This window comes from Epinephelus fuscoguttatus, linkage group LG11, assembly GCF_011397635.1.
Source record: "Epinephelus fuscoguttatus linkage group LG11, E.fuscoguttatus.final_Chr_v1".
Classification (NCBI taxonomy): domain Eukaryota; kingdom Metazoa; phylum Chordata; class Actinopteri; order Perciformes; family Serranidae; genus Epinephelus; species Epinephelus fuscoguttatus.
Window position 1 is genome coordinate 28,369,286 of NC_064762.1, and position 18,893 is coordinate 28,388,178.

General features: G+C 39.8%; 1 protein-coding gene across 1 annotated transcript in view; it reads left to right on the plus strand.

Annotated features, from left to right (window-relative positions):
- Nucleotides 1–18,893, plus strand: part of man1a1 (mannosidase, alpha, class 1A, member 1) — a 200,314-nt gene that overhangs the window by 163,119 nt on the left and 18,302 nt on the right. The window contains exons 6-8 of the mRNA XM_049589654.1: nt 8,337–8,460; nt 8,729–8,822; nt 15,225–15,340. Coding sequence (XP_049445611.1) covers nt 8,337–8,460; nt 8,729–8,822; nt 15,225–15,340 — 334 coding nt within the window. The remainder of the gene's footprint in view (nt 1–8,336; nt 8,461–8,728; nt 8,823–15,224; nt 15,341–18,893) is intronic.

Sequence of the window (18,893 nt, forward strand, 5' to 3'; positions counted from 1 at the left end):
TAAGTTGTTGTGTTTTACCAATAGCAGCACTTTACAAACTAACTGCTTTGCCTATTTCCTCTGACATTTTCTTTCTCTCTCACACAAACACACACAAGTTAGCCAGTCGTTATCTGCTTTGGCCAGTATGTCCCATAGCTCTTCTATTAACATTCAGACTGATAAAGCTCTTGCAAATCACTCCCACTGCACTGCATACTGACTGGCCTTAATGGGATGAGGCATTGTGTGTGTGTGTGTGTGTGTGTGTGTGTGTGTGTGTGTGTGTGTGTGTGTGTGTGTGTGTGCGCGCGCGCGCGCGTGTGTGTGTGTGGTTGTGTGGAGGTGTGTGGATCTGTGCTCCGCCCTGAGATTAGCTGTTATTCCTCTCTACAGGCATCATGATGATGACTGTAGCCCACACACACATACACACTTACTAAACACATATACATTAATTGTTTTCCTCTAATTGACAATAAAAGGTTTAGATAATGCAAGAATTGAACTCTCAAAAGCATACTTACACAAGAAAGTTTTAAAATGTTAAGAGGTACATTTCAGTCCAGTGTTTATTCAGGTGCTTATTCAGACTTTACTGTCACATTTAAAGAGCTACATATGTACATAATGTACTGTAATGCATGTCTTAGATGCCCACCATCATCCAGAATGCGCTAACTCAATAACAGTGTCTGTCTTCCAGCCAGACTGCTGCTGTGTTGTCATCATCTTAATGACGCTGCAAAGTTAAAGCTAACTCTTTTGCCCCTGCTCTCTTTTCTTATCTCATAGAGGAAAATGTGAAAAAATAATGTCGGTTTGGGACAGATTTCCTCCTTCAGCCAGAGTCTCTGAGGCTGCAGCAATCAATCCTGAGCTCCTGGGGTCTTGGAGTTTGATTAATAGGCCAAGATGGAGAATAGCTCTATTAGTACAGCCTAGAGAGGTTGTCACACTGGGTGACCCTGTGAAGTAGCACTCTGTCATGGAGACTTTTATTCTAGATGTGATAGGAAAATGAACTTGCTGCGCTTAGTAAAGACTGATGACAGCTTATTAACATTTAAGACAGCTGGTTTGTATTTTCATTTAGAGTTACTTTAAAGTGCATCAGTAGAATAAGGCCCTTAGTGCCCAACAGGAAAGTATAATTGAGTGTCGTCGGCATAGCAGCGGGAAAAAAAGACGTGAAATGTGGAAAGACAGGATCAGATTTACTGAAAATTCTACTTGGGCTATTGTGTTTTTTTTCCTCATGGGAATGGGATCTCACTTTCAGAAAACCAGTGAAGGCACATGAGTCCATTCAGACAACCTGTAATTCTAAGTTTCCAGATATACTGTATTTTCGTAAATAAAGACTGGTAGTCCAACAAAAACCAGGTCACTTTGGCGGTGGTGAGTTAGCCATGGTTATTAGAAAATGTGTATGCTAACTAAGAATAATGTTCCTTTCCATTACTTTAATTGATAAATGATAAAATTCAGCAATATAATCTATTTATTTTCAACATTACTCATTGCTATTACTCATCAAGTGTTACTTTCCTATTTTAGTCAGTTTTGGCGTAAGGCCGTTTTCTCATATGAACTACACAGATTTTGCACTAGGGAGCTGGAAGGTAAAGTCAATTTAATGTCCTATTCAACTGATATGCACATTTGCTTTCTCACATACAGCTCCACAGGGTAATGTCTTGATAACTTCAGGTTTGAGGTGCATGTGTGAAAGAGGCTTATGTGTGTTAATGTCCCAGCCAAACTGTATTTTGTAGTAACCTAGTAAGTGCCACAAGTTGGCAGTAGCTTCATTTGAAGCACTGTATAGGAACCTCATCCACTATTTAAGAACTTTACTGTATGTTTTGACACCTGAGACAGTATTGTCTACACCCAAGCATGTTAGGGCACTTTCTTTGTAATTTGGCAGTCACTAGTCGAACTGTTGTAACTACAGTGGTCTAATTTTGCTTCTTTTATTCAATGATTTCAGCTTTGGTCATGTTACAGTAATGGAAGTAAATTTGGAAGAAGCTGTAAAACTTAAAGGGGGTTTAAGCAATTTATGAGGAGTTACAGAACCCAATCAATTCTGGATTTTTGGCTCTACTAATATAAGTATTTTAGAAACATTAATATTTGGTTAAAAAGTCAGATAGCAATAGACCAACCAAGAACTATAGTCGTAGTCAGTGTTGTTTTAAACAAATAATATCAAATTTTTTTGTTTGTTTTTTAAAAACTTGTGATCAAGATATGAACTGAGTGGGACATTTTACATTTGACAAATGATCTTGTCAGCACTCTCTGGTCAACAAACTATGTAATAGTAACAATGTTTCTAAATTACTCCAAATGTATCTTCGGCACATTGTGCTGTTTCTTTTTCCAACTTACATATACACCAATAGTTATTATATCACAGATGAGCTCATATTGGGCAATACTTTAGAGCTGTAATGAATTATTTTATTATTTTATTATTATTTTTATTATAGTTTTGCAGCCTTCATTATCATTTTTAGGTTCAAGTTAAAGACATCTTTAGGATGTGCAGGGGGCTTAAACTAGTTAAGGGGTCTCTACCCAATGGACAAAAGAAGGAACCCTTTTAGGTGCTCCAATCATGGCCACAGTTTGGGGTACACACATGTACATACAGCAGACACACAGTCGCAGTGTTGGTAGTAACACTGTCTCCATACCCTGAGGCACTTTTAAACAAACACACGAATCCACACACTTGCTCTCGGTGCAGCTCTCCCAGGCAGTAACCTAAGGCAGTGGAAGGCAGCCATGATTTAAGGCCTCTAATTAAGTTGCTAACTGTGAATCTATCACGATTCACATTTTCTTTGCACCCTGGAGGAGAAGTGCGATAGATTTTAAGACAAGGGAGGAAGAAATATTGAGGGGAGAAAAGCAAGAGGGAATCAGAGGTCGTGGCATGGATAGGGAGGAGGACGGACACAGAAAAAAAAACTGGGCTAAAATATAGACTTCATCCAAACACAGAGTACAAATGAATTGGAGCACTGCCTAACATAATACTAGAGGAGCGTGAGAGGGCACTTCCTGGTGTGACATGCTAATTTATGGAGATGGAATGCCTTTTCTGTTTTTCCAGGTTACTGCTTGGCACCACAGAATTAAAATCACTGTTGTTGGCGCCGCAGAATAGACTGGAGGGTATAAAACTAGCAGGCTTGGATTTGTCATTTCACAGCTGGCCAGGAAAATGGATAAGGGTGTAAGAGGTTGAATAAGAAGAACATTGGACACCCCCAAAAGGACAAACAAGATAGACACCAAGAGGACTGGAATATGTCCTCCAATGCAAACCCTCATAATTCACAGTGGCATCAATCTGTTAAGACCCAGTTTTTTCTAGGTCGAGGCTTTGGATCCATATTTGTTGCATGGACCCCAGGAGTCCTTGGTTTTTTTGTTTATAAGTTGAACAGCAGGGCAGAAAATGTGTGATGTCAGATTATCTTGATGGACATTCCCACCTAAGTACAGCAGCATAATGTATTTTAACCACCTAAAAAGTCATTATCAGTCTAAAATATTTTCACTGTCTTTGCTATCGGACAGCCCTTTCCAACAAGGAACTCAAGACTCTACAACCATTTATGCTCTCTTCAAAGCCACCAGACTCCTTTGACAAAAACAGTCACTTTACCTTGCAGAACACAAGAGCTGCTGGTCTACCACTGCCTTGATCAATTTATTTGTGTAATTGTGTGACTTTGGTGTTTTAAAAGGTAAATTTAAATTCAGTTAACATCACTCATTCACCACAAATCATTCAAATTACCGTTTGAGTCTATGGTGTGGGCCCTTTTATAGGTGGCTACCTCTGTCCACAGCAGTACATTGCCTAGCTTTGGCAGTACTCCTGCAGGCCTCTCCAAACTGTCCGTTTGCCAACTGCCATCTACTGCAGTGGTTCACAACTGATGGGTTACGGTCCAAAAGTGGGTCACGGGTCCATTCTGAATGGACCACAAGTTACTCGCCAGTGTGTCAAGTTTGTACAAAGTGAATTTCTAGCACAGACCTTTTATTAGCTTGATGACATGTCCAAACACTAGTATGATGCAGAATATATTAAACTTTGTCGACACTGAAGCAATGACAGAGGAGAAATCTGGACCCTGTGACTACACCAGTTGGGAACCTCGAGTTTGTTCGCTTTCAAAACTTGTTTCAGCATGACACTGGACAAATGTAGAGATTGACATTTAATTTGTGACCTCACAAACATGAGTTAAAAGAACAAGGTCCATCTATGGTCTTCCTCAGCAGATGGCGTTTTCCCAGGTTTTTCCCAGGTGTCATGGCATGGAGCTTTGAAGGAATGTCTGGTCCCTGGGACGGGTGAATCGTCCTCTTAAACGAACAAAATATAGCACATGACAACCAACAGTATTGGTAAGACTAAACCAAAAACACCATTAATTTAATTGCTACTGGCCTGATTTCACATCTTCCTGATAAGGGTTATGAAACAGGATGAACCATGGGCTCAGAAATTGATTAAAATCTATGGGCATGGACACCTATTAGCCAAACAAACTGCATCACATCAGTCTAATCAGCGATGGATGTTGCCAGCTCATCTCTTGATTTATAATGAAAGTTCAATATCAGCATTGATGCATTGGTCTGAGCTTTGTATAAGCTCTCTAAAAAGTCCTCTGGTTCTAGGTCACCAACATTTAATTAACATTTCCAATCTGAATGTGTTTCAGTGTGCTGCATTACAATACTACTGTTTGGTTTAAAGCATGCAGACAAAGAGAGAGAAACAGAACTCTGCCTCCTGTTAATAAATTGACTTCATCAAACTGAGACTTTATATTCGGCCAGCTTCTGATATGAATCTTCATACCCCTGACTGTTGTGAAAATTAAGCCAACTGAGATTGAAAAACACAGTCAACAGTAGATGTCATTACTTTGTTATTGCCAAATAATTTCTTAAAATTGATGCTGAAAGCCAGTTGTGGCTTATGTGAGGAAAGGAGCTCAAACCTTGACCAGCTGTGCAGTATTTTTCTTTTAAAAATATTACAGTATAATCTGCAGTGCAAGGAAAGGTCATAAACCAAACACTGTTTTTATAGCTCAGACTTGTAATAAGTCTCATCACATCCCATGTGAGAAAAGGGATGTAGAGCATGCTAGTTGGTAACAGTGCTCTGGAAACTGGGCCAGGACATCCGCATCAGTAGTCAAACACAACAGTAGACTCCCATCAGATGGACTAATACAGTTGTATTGTGCTGTACGCCAGTGGATAACTGCCAGTTTCCAGCACCAGTACAGGAAGTGACTGAAACAACAAAGAGTTTCCATTAGAAAACAGACGTGAATGCTCCTTAGTAGCTATTGAAGCAGGTTCATTTCACCTGAAATGGAGCAGAGGCAGCTCCTTGACCCAGTGCTGTTATCAGCATTAATATATTATTTGAATCACAGTTCATTCACTGTGGGTTGTTATTGCAAGCAGCCACAGGAAGGACTCAGACAAATCGATGCATTTTATTTCAAACTAACCCTCATTTCTCTATTGATGTTTTTTGGGTTTGTGATGCACTTTTGGACCGGACCAACCACTTGAAAACCACTGCCTTAAAGGAGTACTTCATACACAAAATCATCTTATGTATTTTAGCTACTCCGGCTGTGCTGTGTTAAATTTGTGAAGAATAAAGCTCACATGCCTCCACGGTGAACGTAGAATCCAAAAACAAAGAAAATTCTTGCTGATTAAAGAGCAGCAAAACATGTACACATGCATTTTTGCTAAAACCTTACTGTTGAAACACTAAAAGTCTCAAGCATGGACAGGTATTGCGCCTGTGGAAGGGTGGTATGCTTGAACTCTGATTAATGGAATACACAAGCAGCGTTCAAATGCTTGTGCTTGCCCAGACACACTGCCCTTTACGGAAATGTTGTCATTGTAAGCTTTTAGGGAAAATGCATGTGTTTGGGAAGTACTGAGCATATGACTGGATAAATGAGACCTGGGTAATGCTGCATGAGTTGTGTGAGAGTTTCTAAACAGATGTTTTGATAATGTTTTGGTGTTGTTAAACATGGTACCCTTTAGTTAAATTCATCAAGAATTTTATCAGTTTTTGGATTCTTCGTTCACCATGGTGGCAAGCGAGAAAGACATAGTTTTCCTCACAAATTCAATGTAACACAGGGTGAATAATTGATATATAAATGGTTGTTTTGAGGATAAAGTATTCCTTTAAAGTGAGCCTGTGTAACTTTGGCTGAACCATAACCACAAGTTACAATTACAGGTTATGGCATTATCTAGCCAACATTTGATAATGGTAATTTTGGGCTAATTAAGACTGTTGCTGCTGTTTTGAAGGGTCAAGGGTGAATGCAGCTTGTATTTGTAAGATGAAGAATGTTTTATTTCTTTGAAAAGTTATATTTTATTAATTACAATTTATAGTACCCCATTTTTCCCAAATAGTTTAATATCTTCAAGCTTAGCTGTGTTCACACAAGTAGACTGGGTTTGACAGCCCTGATTTTTAAAACTTCCCCATTTTCTAATTAAGGTCCAGCCGGCTTTAGAGGTCTCAAATGATGCTGAATTTATCTCTCTGAAACACAGAGACACCCAGGCCAGATTAATGATATTCCAAACACACCCTCATCCGTCTGTCTCCACAGTTCTACTCTCTATCTGCCCCACATTGGTTTGTGTCTGTTTGGTTTACGCAGCAGCTTTTTCCCTGCTGTCTTTTGTTTTGTTCTCCTTAACAGGGATTTAGTTTGTCTCACAGCACGGCTTTGAGAGGGATTGGGCTGGACAGGGGTGAGCTGGAAAGGTGTGTGTTTACCTCCACGCCTCCGCCCTACCAGGAGAAGGGATTTATCGTTCATCACAGGGTTTATAAAAGGATTGCAAAAGATGGATAGACAGATCAAGCGTACAAGTTGACCGAGGGGAAGAGGAGAGTGTTGTGGAGATAAAGGAATAATGTTCTCCTGGAAGTAGCCGGAACACTAAAACTTTTACTCTAACAAACACAGCTCCAAACTTAATCAGGTCTACAGTGATGGGATTTTTCTTCCGCATGTTGTGTTCTCTGACCCTGATCTCTGTCTTTCTGCCGGCTGCCTGATGCTGCGGTGGTCCTCTCTGTGTCTGGTTGACTTGATTAAATCCACGGTGTAATGGGAAACAAATTACGGCTTGTGCAGCATGATGAGTTGAAGGGGGGGATAATTAGTATGTTCATCCACCTCTTTGAAGTGATGTGTGTGTGTATATGGCAGTTCTCCCAATTCACACTCCTTCTCCACCTCTTTTTTTTTTCCTCATTTGTTGGATGTCTCCTGTGTGTGTGTGTGTGTGTGTGTGTGCGTGTGTGTGTGCGCGTGTGCGTGTGCGTGTGCGTGTGTGTGTGTGTGTGTGGCTCGTGTCCACATGTAGTTGGTGTAGCACACACATCCCGGTGCATGTTTCACAGTGTAGTGAATTGTTAATATGTATTCATGAGTAGTCTCTTGAAGCGTTGCCACCAGAGTCATCAGTCCTTAGCCTGGAAGTGATCTGTCAGTGGCTCTAATGATCCAACACGCACACACACATACAGTATACACCCTGTTGCTGGGTCTTCTGTCCTTGTCAAGCATGCCAGAGGTTGGAAACACTCACATATAGCCAGATGCGGTCAAGGCAACGTCATCGCCACTATACTCAAGGGAGAGGGTGGGGTCCCCCAAGCACTGACTGACAGATAGAGGATGAGATGAGCTGCCAAAGTCAAGTCTGTGGGAGAAAAAAATAAACGAATGCACCCATAAATATGACGGATGGAGTGTGAAGTTAGCTTTTAGTGTCATTAAAGAAAGAATCTATTTGTAAATGTCACTGAAGCAAAACGGCTTTCTAAAATAACATGTAAATTACAGGAACATTTTAGTAGTCTTCACAGTTTAAAGTACAGCTGCTGAGTCACTCAGAGTGTTAAGCTGACTTTTTGAGGATTTATCGCCTCTTTTCAGCTGTCAGTTTAGCATCGAGACAGGCAGGATTTTTTTTTTTTTTTTTTTTCTGTAGGCTCGTGAATTGCTTTTCGAACATGACTCATACTGTATTCTTGTGTTTTTGCTAACAAAGCACTCGTGGGTCTTTGTAAAAAATTAATATAAAATATATACAAGTTAAAAGAAGTTTGGCTTGTTTCTCAAATGAAAAGGATTAATTGTCAAACTTTGTGGGGCTCTTTAACTTATCAGCTGGGGTTCAGTCTCATTGTTGTCCTGTTTTCTAACCCTCTGTCTCCTTCTTGTTTTATCTTTGTCCAGTGGTATTGGTAGGAACTGGCCCTGGGCATCAGGCGGCAGCAGCATCCTGGCAGAGTATGGCACGCTGCATTTGGAGTTCATGCACCTCAGCAAGCTCTCAGGAAATCCTGAGTTTGCACAGAAGGTAACGTTCACACCTTAGATGAGATGATATTCATGTTTTCACAGTTAATGGGTTGCAAGTGTGCAGGATTTCCACTTGCACTCTCGCACTGTAGAAGTGTCAGTAATATCAGAGAGCTAAGAAAGATGAGGAGGAATGAAAACTGCAGTTCAGACTCTTCACCCTGTCACCTTATTTTTCTGTACAGATATTGATTATGTCACATTTATAACAGTTGTTTGAAGTGAGGTTTACTGGTTACATGTGTGCTCTTTTCTTTATTTATTAGGTAATGAACATCCGGAAAGTACTAAATCGCCTGGACAAACCCCAGGGGCTGTACCCCAACTACCTGAACCCCAACAGTGGCCAGTGGGGCCAACGTAAGTCCTCTTCACCTCTCTATCACATCCCATTCATTTGTTTCTGTCTTGCCCTTTGCCTGCATTTCCCTCTTGTGTAGTACTTGAGTGTCACAGCAACACCTGAGTGGAAACAGTGCTCTTCAGCTCCAGTGTTTGCTCCCCATCTTATTATTTTTGTCTAATTGCTGCCACAAAGCATTTAGCAGGACAAACTGATTTTATCTTTGAGGTGTGATTACTAATCCTTATGAAAACTAGCTTAGGCTACATACATGCATGTTAAACATGTGATCAGTGCAGCTCCCTCTGTACTTCTAGGAACTTGGTATTCCAGTTGCTGAGTCAGCACTCAGATTAAAGCGGATTTAAGTTGTCACTGTGTTTTGGGATACTCCCCGGAGGTGCTTTTAGTGCAGTTTAAGGCCTAGTGCAGGGGTGTATTTGAAAACAAAAGCGTTTTGGTCCCTCGTTCGCATGCAAACTTCATTTTAGGTAACTCAAAACCTACCAATTGTACTCCATCCAGGCTGAAGATTTTCAGGCTTTAGGGTTAGGGTTATATTGCCACCTGTTAGTTTGGCAAGGTCTCAACAGTGCTTCACTTGTGTTTTTGTGTTTACTTTCTGACAGAAATTGTTTCATTTATTTTACTTTATTTTATTTTATTTTTTTTTTGAGAACAGAGGAAGGAAAAACACCTTTTTCAAAAATGCCCATGTGCATGCGGAAAAAAGCCTAAGATGGTTAACGACAGGAAAAATGGATCTGTTTTCTCTGCTTCTTTTGTCCTTCACCTGTTAAAGAGAGATTTAACATGTAGTTTGCATACTTAATATTTCCTCTCACTGTTAAAACCGCCATTGTGCCCAAATACTTTCTGCTATGCTGCCACACTTACAAGTTTTGCCAACCCAAATAAAAGACTCATGATTTCTTGCAGAAGAATAGAGATTAAACAAACATGGAGAAAGAGACATCTAAATACAGTTTGATTGAAATGAAAATCACAGGCTGAAATCTTTGGGTTAATAGTAACCTGGACATCGAGGCTGATGTTGGAAACATTAATAAAATTAGCATTTAATCCTGGAATAATGTCGCCGAGGTCCGACCTTTTCCTTCCCAAGATGACGCTGTAACACTAATGCATGCAAATTACCACTTGTCTGGATTACTGCAGTGGACTCAGTGCTGCTGTTTTAAAGAAAACTATTTTACACCTGTAATTTGTTCTTACTAAAACCAGAAATGCAAATTATTATTGGTAACCATCATTAATATTATTATTTTTACAACCATTTCACTGGCTCCTGCTTTGATTTGAGTTTTAAGTGATGAACTTACTCCCAGTTATGTCACACGAGTTATCTCCTACCACTTTTTCTGGACCTCCTGATAGATCTTCAAGAGCCATTTGTTTTTGTTAGAAACCTTCTATGATAAGCAGAGCTGAAATGATAAGTCAGTGAATGAATTAGTAGATCAAACCTGATCAGTAACTATTTTGATAATCAGTTTGTCCTGCAGACCATTTAATAAAAAAAACCTAAAACTCACTGGTTTTAGCCTTCTGATTATGCCTGATTATGATAGTAAGGTTGTTTTTCTTTGTCCTCTGTTATAGTAAATTTTCAAAAGCTTTTGGTTTTTGAGAAGTTGTGATAAATAGATGTATTCATTTTTTGATGGTGTTGCCTAAAAGACAGGAGAAGTTTCAGTTCTGCAACGTCATTGGTACAGTAGATGCCATTAAATTCTACACTCTTGACCTTTAGGTTTTCTTTTGACATCACAGTCATATGTGGTGAGTGACTGACCACATAAGAACAATCAACAAGGAAAAAAGAATGATGGATTTTACTCTCTTGCAGTGGAGACAGTGTTGTTGAATGGCTTGATTGTCACATCCACTCCTTTTCCTTTTCTGTCTCTCGTCACGTCTCTTCACTCTTTCTGTCTGAACCTTGTTGACTCTCTTTACATTGCTGGAACCCCTTTTTTAATTGTGTCACTGAGTGTCAAGTATTTCCATACTTGCTCCACCCCCCAGTTCCTATCTTTAACATCATGTGTCTGCTCACCTGTCCACCATTCTGACAGGTTGTGGTAACAGGGTATAATTTTGAATCGATTATCACGCTCTTCAAACCGTGTAGCTTAACGGGTGAGGATGATAATGATAGAGAGCTGAGACTTTGAGGAAGAGGAGAGAAAAGAGAGGAACATATGGAGTTCCAGAGAGAGAGATATACAGTATAATAGAGAAGAATTGTAAGGAGGGGACAGGAACCAGCAGTAAAAGCCTCATAATCGCACTTGTCATACGTCACAGAAAACTGCCAGCTGAGTAGATATAATGAAAGTGACAGTGACAAGTGGCAGGAGAAGGGCTGGATATCAGAATCCATTTTTCAGCCCATTCTTAAAGCAGCTTTAAGTGATTTCTGACCACTAGAGAGCAGAAATTGGACGTCAGAACAAACTCAAAATGACAGACCTCGACATCACAGCTACATCAGATTATAAAGTTCTTAAAGGAATAGTTGGACCTTTATGGGACAAGGCTTATTTGCTTTCTTGCAGAGAGTTAGATGAAAAGATTGGCAATACTAAGTGCAGTAAATGTGAAACCACAGCCAGGAAACAGTTCTCTCTTGTCATTAGCTGCAGAGACTCCAGGAAGTCAGTGTTCTCAGACAAGAAATAGTCCGACTCATAACCTTTCTGAAAACACAAATCATTGGTTATACACCATAAAAGACCAACTCCATTGAGTATCAAGTTTTAACCTGGTTAACATGTCCATATGGTGTTTTTATATGCTATAAGGCTTGTCATTAGCAATTTAAGCAGACTGAGCATTTGGGTCTTAGAACGGCAGTGTACCAATGGCAATCTCAAAACACAAACTTAGACTTCCAGGGTTTGTTACATCACAAACCTAAGAAACGTGTCAACTTTCTGGGACCCCCTTGAAAAAAAAGATAATATATCTCAAGTGTTTTTTCTTGATACTATGAATTTCTATAAACTGCTTATTGCTTCCTCTGAAGCCACTTTGTAACCCACCTCTGCCCCAGCTCCTCCTTTTCATGCTGTGTCTAACTTATCAATATCATTTCTGTTTGTCATTGATGCTGTTCTGTTCTGTTCTGTTCTGTTCTGTTCCTGAGGGGTCTTTGCTACTGCCTTAGGCTTTCCATGTAGGCGCATGGAAGGGCAGGAAGGTGTGCTCTCTGCCTCAGGCTATCCTTGTTTTCGCATGGAAGGGCAGGGAGGTTTGCTCTCTGCCTCAGGCTATCCTTGTTTTCGCATGGAAGGGCAGGAAGGTGTGCTCTCTCTGCCTTAAGGCTTTCCACGTAGGCACGTGGAAGAGGCTTTCTGTGTAGGCCCAAGAAAAGCCAGAGAGGCCCCAGAACAGAGTCATACCGCCAAATATAATACTGCAAATGGAAATAAAGTTTTCTTTGACTAAAGTGCTCCTGACTGAAATCCATTTTAAGGCATGAAGGGGCATTTTTCATAGATAAAACTTCTAAATCTAAGTCATTTCTATCAACAGAAGTGAGATTTTAGGGGTTTAATCAATGTCTAGAGAGGAACTTTACACAAACATTTTATGCTAAGCTAAGATAACCATTTTTTTTTGGTATTGGGCTCATATATAAATACAGATATAGATATAAGAATGGTATTGATATTCTCCAGCAACTTAAGAGTGTTGTAGATCTTCAGCATAAAAGAAAATAAGCATATTTCGCAAATTGTCAAACTAGTCCTTAAATCTTTTGGCAAGCTCACAGCCCAATACATATTCAACATGGCAACCCAGACTGTTAGCAGAGTAACATATGAGTGATATTTCTCATCCCCTGTCAAATGTAAGTCCAATTTTCCTGAAACCAATTTCTGGGTCTTTAGTGGGCAATTTTTTACCAAATCGTGCCAGGAAGTATGGCAACCCAGGACCTGAACACAACACGAGGAACATCAGAAAAAATGATCCTTTAGCCTGCTGTGTTTTCATTTCTGCCACCTACTAAGAACTGCAGAGATTAGGCAAATTATACTAACAATGGATTAAAAACTGACTTTGTATGAAACAGTATTTTGCATACAAAATAGTACAGACACATTATGTTCTTAGTAATTCATTGTTGGGAGACTGTGGTGTTTGAGTCATGGGAAAGGACACATGCAGAGGTGGAAAAGTAAGTAGTGTCTCTGAGGTTGTTAGGATCTGCTGAGAGTTTCTTGCAGCTTGTGAGCACTTCAGTTTTGAAAGGGTGAAAATTAATTATTTTTCATGCTTAATATGCTTTAATACCCATTTCGCCTTGCAAAGGTGTCATGTTTGTTCAGGTCAGACGCTGTTCTACATTAAATCAGGGCATATTTTGTCTTGATTTTCACAAGAAAGTTGTGGCATGAAATTAGAAATCCTTTGATCGTGTTTTATTACTTAGTTTTTATATCCACTGCTATGCTTCAGAATTTATTAGAGTCTGTCTGATATTGTTTTTGATACCCAGGCCTTGATTGGAGGGCTGTTAGTATCTGTGATGGTTAAATACGGACCTGCACCTCTGGTCTACTTACTTTTTTATTATCTAATGCATAAAACATTGAATAAAGCTACTGAAAGCACATCCACAGTTATAATTGTTGGCATTTAGCTGACACTCTTAACCAGAGCCAGTAACTCTGTTTTCATCCAAGTATTTTATGCAAATTGTGACATATTCAATTAGGAATGCTGAATAGAAACAGCAAGTTTCAACAACAAAAAAAAGTCCTCACACACACACACACACAAAGCTTTCATGCATGTCTTAGGCAAAGAAGGTTTTTCATCTAGAAAGACATTATGCAATAGTGATGGGAATGCATTTGTTAAATAAATTATGACCTAGGGATGTTTGCAGCCTAATGTTGTTTGAAAAATATCTCTCCAACACAGCCTCACAGAACTGCTTACCCTGTCTCTTTCACATGCGGTGCATACGTGGAAGACGGCGTCATATTTCAACTTTTTATGTTTAATCCAAACTGCTGCTATGTTAACTGCTGCTTATTCAGCAATTACTGCTCGGAATACAGTCCTGACCCAACTGTCTTGCTGTGAAAACATGGTGCCCACCCTCTGGTCCCCTCCCAAGTCGGCCTGGTCATTAAGTGGCTCATATTTGAGCTGTGAACCTTCTTTAGCATTAGCTCTGTTAGCACTGTCAGCACGGCCAGTGGTGCTAACGAAGTTAAAAATCCAAAAGGGGTTTTGCGGCTCAAAAAGAAGCCGCTTACTCACCAGGGCAGAGGGTGGCTACTATGTTTCTGCAGCTAGCTCCCACCCAACTCGGATGGTATGCAGTGCAGTATGACCAAGGCTAACGTTTGCTAACCAGTAGAAGGTGGCTACTATGTTTCTGCAGCAACCAGGTGGTGGTAATCACCAATAAGCACGTTAGCTAACCAGTTAGCTGACCAGTAGAGGCTGGACAGTGGGCAGTGGGCACTGTTTCTGCATGTTAATATGGCTGTCTGTCAGCAAAGCCAACAAAAAAAACAAAATAAAAGGCAAGACATTTACATCACAAAACATTAAAATTTTACCACCTCTGAATGGATAGCGCTTTGAAATGTGATGCTAAAGTTCACTGAGTCAGTGGAGCGTAAACTAAAAGTAAAGACGTCTTAAATTTCATGTCAATTTGCTTCTATTTTTTTTTTTCCTTGAAAATTAATCGGTTAGTTAGCTGTTAATTGGTGTCTGGCTATCAAGAGCAAAATTAACACAAACTGACATCCTAATTTGTACATGAATTTGTAATTGCTTTCTCATCAGACAGTTGTTGTTTTGTTTAGCAGATGCTCTACTGTATGTTAAGCTTGTGTCATCTCTCTCAATCGCACAGTGTTCTTATTCCTGGTTTTAATATCATATTTGCAGGAGACCAGGTACTCTTATCGGCTCAAAACCAACCCGTCTTCACCACCTGGCTCCTTTTTATTTTTTTTTCTCTTCAAGATGATCACAGCTGACATTTAATCTCTGCACACCACAAACAGGGCTGGACTCTGTTAATGACACATGCATATGGATGAGCCTTCACTGACAATCAGGAGGGCAAACACAAAAGTACAGCTCAGCTGGCTGGAGACTCATCTACGATAACAACCCCTTTACACACACACACACACACACACACACACACACACACACACACACACATGCATGCACATAACCCTGTAGTATATCACAGACTGTAGGTATTTTCCCGTTTATATATTACACACATGTGTCTCACCCCGTGTCTTGTGTGGGTGATCTATGGATGGTCCAACAGATGCAGTATCAAACAGCATACATATAGGAGGCCTGTGCGTGCGTGTGTGTTATAATCCTTTATCTGTGTGTTGCAGATCATGTGTCCGTGGGTGGCCTAGGCGACAGTTTCTATGAGTACCTGCTCAAGGCCTGGCTGATGTCTGACAAGACTGACGAGGAGGGCAAGAAGATGTATTATGATGCCCTGCAGGTAGTACATACATACATACACACACACACACACACACACACACACACACACACACACATACACACGCAATCTCTTCAATAAGTCTAAAGGTGACTTTGACTCTTGGAGTATGAAACAGGAGGTAGATTTATTCTTAGACCCACTCATAGACCTCACTGGAGCTGCAACGATTAGTTGATCTGCAACTATTTTGATAATTAATAAATCAGTTTTTCACACAAAAATCCCAAATATTCTCTGGTTCAGACTATGTCTTGTGAGGATTTGCTGCCTTTCTGTTTTATGTGATGGCAAACTGAATGTCTTTAAACTGTTGGTCAGACAAAATGAAATATTTGGTGTCACTTTGGGCTTTTAACTGTAATGGACATTGTGCTAAACGATTATTGCCAGGTAGTTAAAGTCAAACTTCATATTTTACCACCACTACTACTACCACCACCACCATTTCCTTTTCAGCTTCTTCTACTTAAGCTTTTTGTTGTTCTTCTTCTTCTTCTTCTTCAGCTTCTTCTACTTCAGCTTTTTCTTCCTCTTCTTCAGCTTTTTCTTTTTCTTCTTCAGCTTCTTGTACTTCAGCTTTTTCTTCAGCTACATCTTCTCATTTCTTACATTTCTTTATCATCTTCTTCTTCAGCCTCTTCAATTTACAGAAAGTCAGCTGTACCATATTAACAGTTAGCCTAAAGAGGGTGAGCTTCCTAACTGTGCGTCTGACTTACAGTATTGTGCACAAAACAAATAAACCAATTTGAATACTAACTTTTGATAGAGAGTACATAAAGGTTTAAAAACTTTTAGTGTCAGTTGAACATGAATTTAAAAAAAAAAAAAAATCAGTTTGTGGGTTTATTTTCTAGCAGCTGTAATTGTACCACTGAAACATAAACCATCACGTCACCTGTCTGCAGGTCCCTAAACGCACCATCTGTGAATGGGGTTGAAGCACCTTATCTGTCCCAACCATCACACCATGTTACAGCACTGGTCTCTATGGGCTGTAATTTCCAATCTGTTGCACTTCTTCTCCCACTGAGAACTGGTCTGTTGCCTCAATTTCAGCTTCAGCATATCAATATGTGAAAACCTAAACTCTACATGGGCAGCCTCTAGAAACTATGAATGTATAATACATAGCCAGTGACCTCTAACTGGAAGTTGTTGTCATTGAGTGGCCAAAATCAGGCTCTGAACATGCTGTTTACAGATGGGAAGCTGCATGGATTTTCTCCACAGGATTTTGCATCCCTCATGCACCCTCGGAGTCATAATAAATGGCTGTGTGATAATAGTGGACAACAAACACGAGGTCAGCTTTAAAGCCTGAAAAGTGGTCTTGCTGTTGTATTTATTTCTCCCTGCAGGGGGGATATTACCGGAATCTAGTTGGCAAAATAACCTTGAAGCTCTTGCACATGAGATAATAAAAGGAATAATTTAAGTGATGAGCGTTTTAATGCCATAAATTCTTTCTGGGGCGACTACAATTGTAACTGGTGTTAGACTAAATTAGGTTTGTTTGACTTATGGAGATTTTTATTTTGCTTTAAGTGGTAATTTTGTGATCAAGTGTTCACTATCTTTCACTTGGACCACTGCCGTGCCAAAATGTTCAAATATTCAGTGTTTCCTCTTTAATCTTTTGGAGCCAGATAGTAAGTTTGAGCAGACGGAGAGATGGTGGCACAGACAGAGATAAACACACTTTCATATAAGAAGACAAAGACAGGGAGCAGATGAATCTACAGCCTCCTAAAGTGAATAGATAGACAACACACACATGCAGAATGCTTTTCTCTGTTTAAATAAATTGTCAACTTAAGTCGTGGTGACAAGCGACGGGTCTCAGCTGGAGAGGGCTGACTCTCCAATTGTTTTTCTGTAACACACTGGGGAGCAAATATATTATGTGGCGACTAAAATAAGAAGAGAATTAACCATGCAGGGATACTTTATCCATAATCCCTCCAGATCTCCAAGGATTATAGGCGCTCTTGATTTATTTGCCAAGAAGAATCCTAGGAAGAGAGAGAGCAGCAACAGGGTGAATATCTGAGTCACAGCACTACACTGATACGATAACCTGTGGCGGTTCTATACTGTCTGAGCCACCCAAAATATATCCAGAGTCATCATGTCTTTGCAGCAATGGTTACCTGTAATAATACACAGACCTTATGGTGAGCAGTGTCATCCAGATCTGTGTTTTCTTCTGAAGCTTGTGCTCCAATCCAAACATGTGTAGAAGGAAGCCATCTTGTCTTTATGAATGAAACAATTCGCATCACAAGCTCACATATATATATTTTAATTGTTTGTATATATAAATAGAAGTTAGGTAGACAGCTGAAATTACGATTGTCAAACCGGTAGCAACAAGAAATATGTAACTTAACATTATATTTGGAAACAACTGTTGCTGTTCAGCTTTAAAAGATTGTTGCTTTGAGCCCCAAAAACCAAGCACCATTAAGCTTTGTTGTATCAAGGTTGTGGCAGATATCTTAAATGTAAAAGAAGTGAATGGTATAAATCGTAGGCTGGTTTAAAGGTGAAATAAGTTTAATTCTGTTAAAGTAAAAAGGGACCTATTATGCTGATTTTCAGGTTCATACTTGTATTTTGAGTTTCTACTAGAAGATGTTTACATGATTTAATGTTCAAAGAACACTGCATTTCCCTCATATCGTCTGTGCTGGAACATTTGTATTGACCCTCTGTCTGAAACACTCCATTTTACAACCCGTCTCTTTAAGCCTCCCTCTGGAAAAAGCCCAGTCTGCTCTGATTGGTCAGTGTATCTATGTCTTCCGCATCTTGACCGTCATTGCAGGTGCACAATGACTGTAGCAGTGAATAGCAGCACTTCCTACTGTGCAGAATCACCAATAAAAGCTAAACTAAACTAACTAAGCTAAGCTAACTAAACATGTTCCAGCGGGAATGAGATCCAAAATCAGGGGGAAACTAACAACGTCGACAACCAAGATTGTGTTTCTTGACGTCAGCATGTAGCAGTGTACTTACAGCTGGGAAATGATTGTGTGTAGAAACACTCCTTCCAATTAAAAATCAATCAGTCAATCAATAAAAGTTTTTAAAGACAACTGGACGTTTTCTGGCAGGTATATAATCCAAAATCAGGGGAAAATTAACAACGTCGACAGCCAAGAGTACACGTTTCCCTGACGTTAGCATGTAGCTACATGTAGCAGCGCACTTTCAGCCGAGGAATAACTGTGTGTAGCAGCACTCGCTCCCATTAAAAATCAATCAATAAATAAAAGTATTTAAATAAAACTGGACATGTTCTAGCAGATCCAAAATCAGGGGGAAATTAATAACAATGGCAGCCAAGATTACATGTTTCCTTGATGTTAGCATGTAGCTACATGTAGCAGCGTAGGCTACATAATGCAAACACTTGCAGTAGTGTGTCTAGAGCAGGTGTGGACATAAGTATTCAGGAGGGTCTGAAGTGTGAGGGTTCTGCTCCTCATTTTTTGAAACTTTGGCCTTGTTTCATATGAATATCTCACACTGTCACATTACA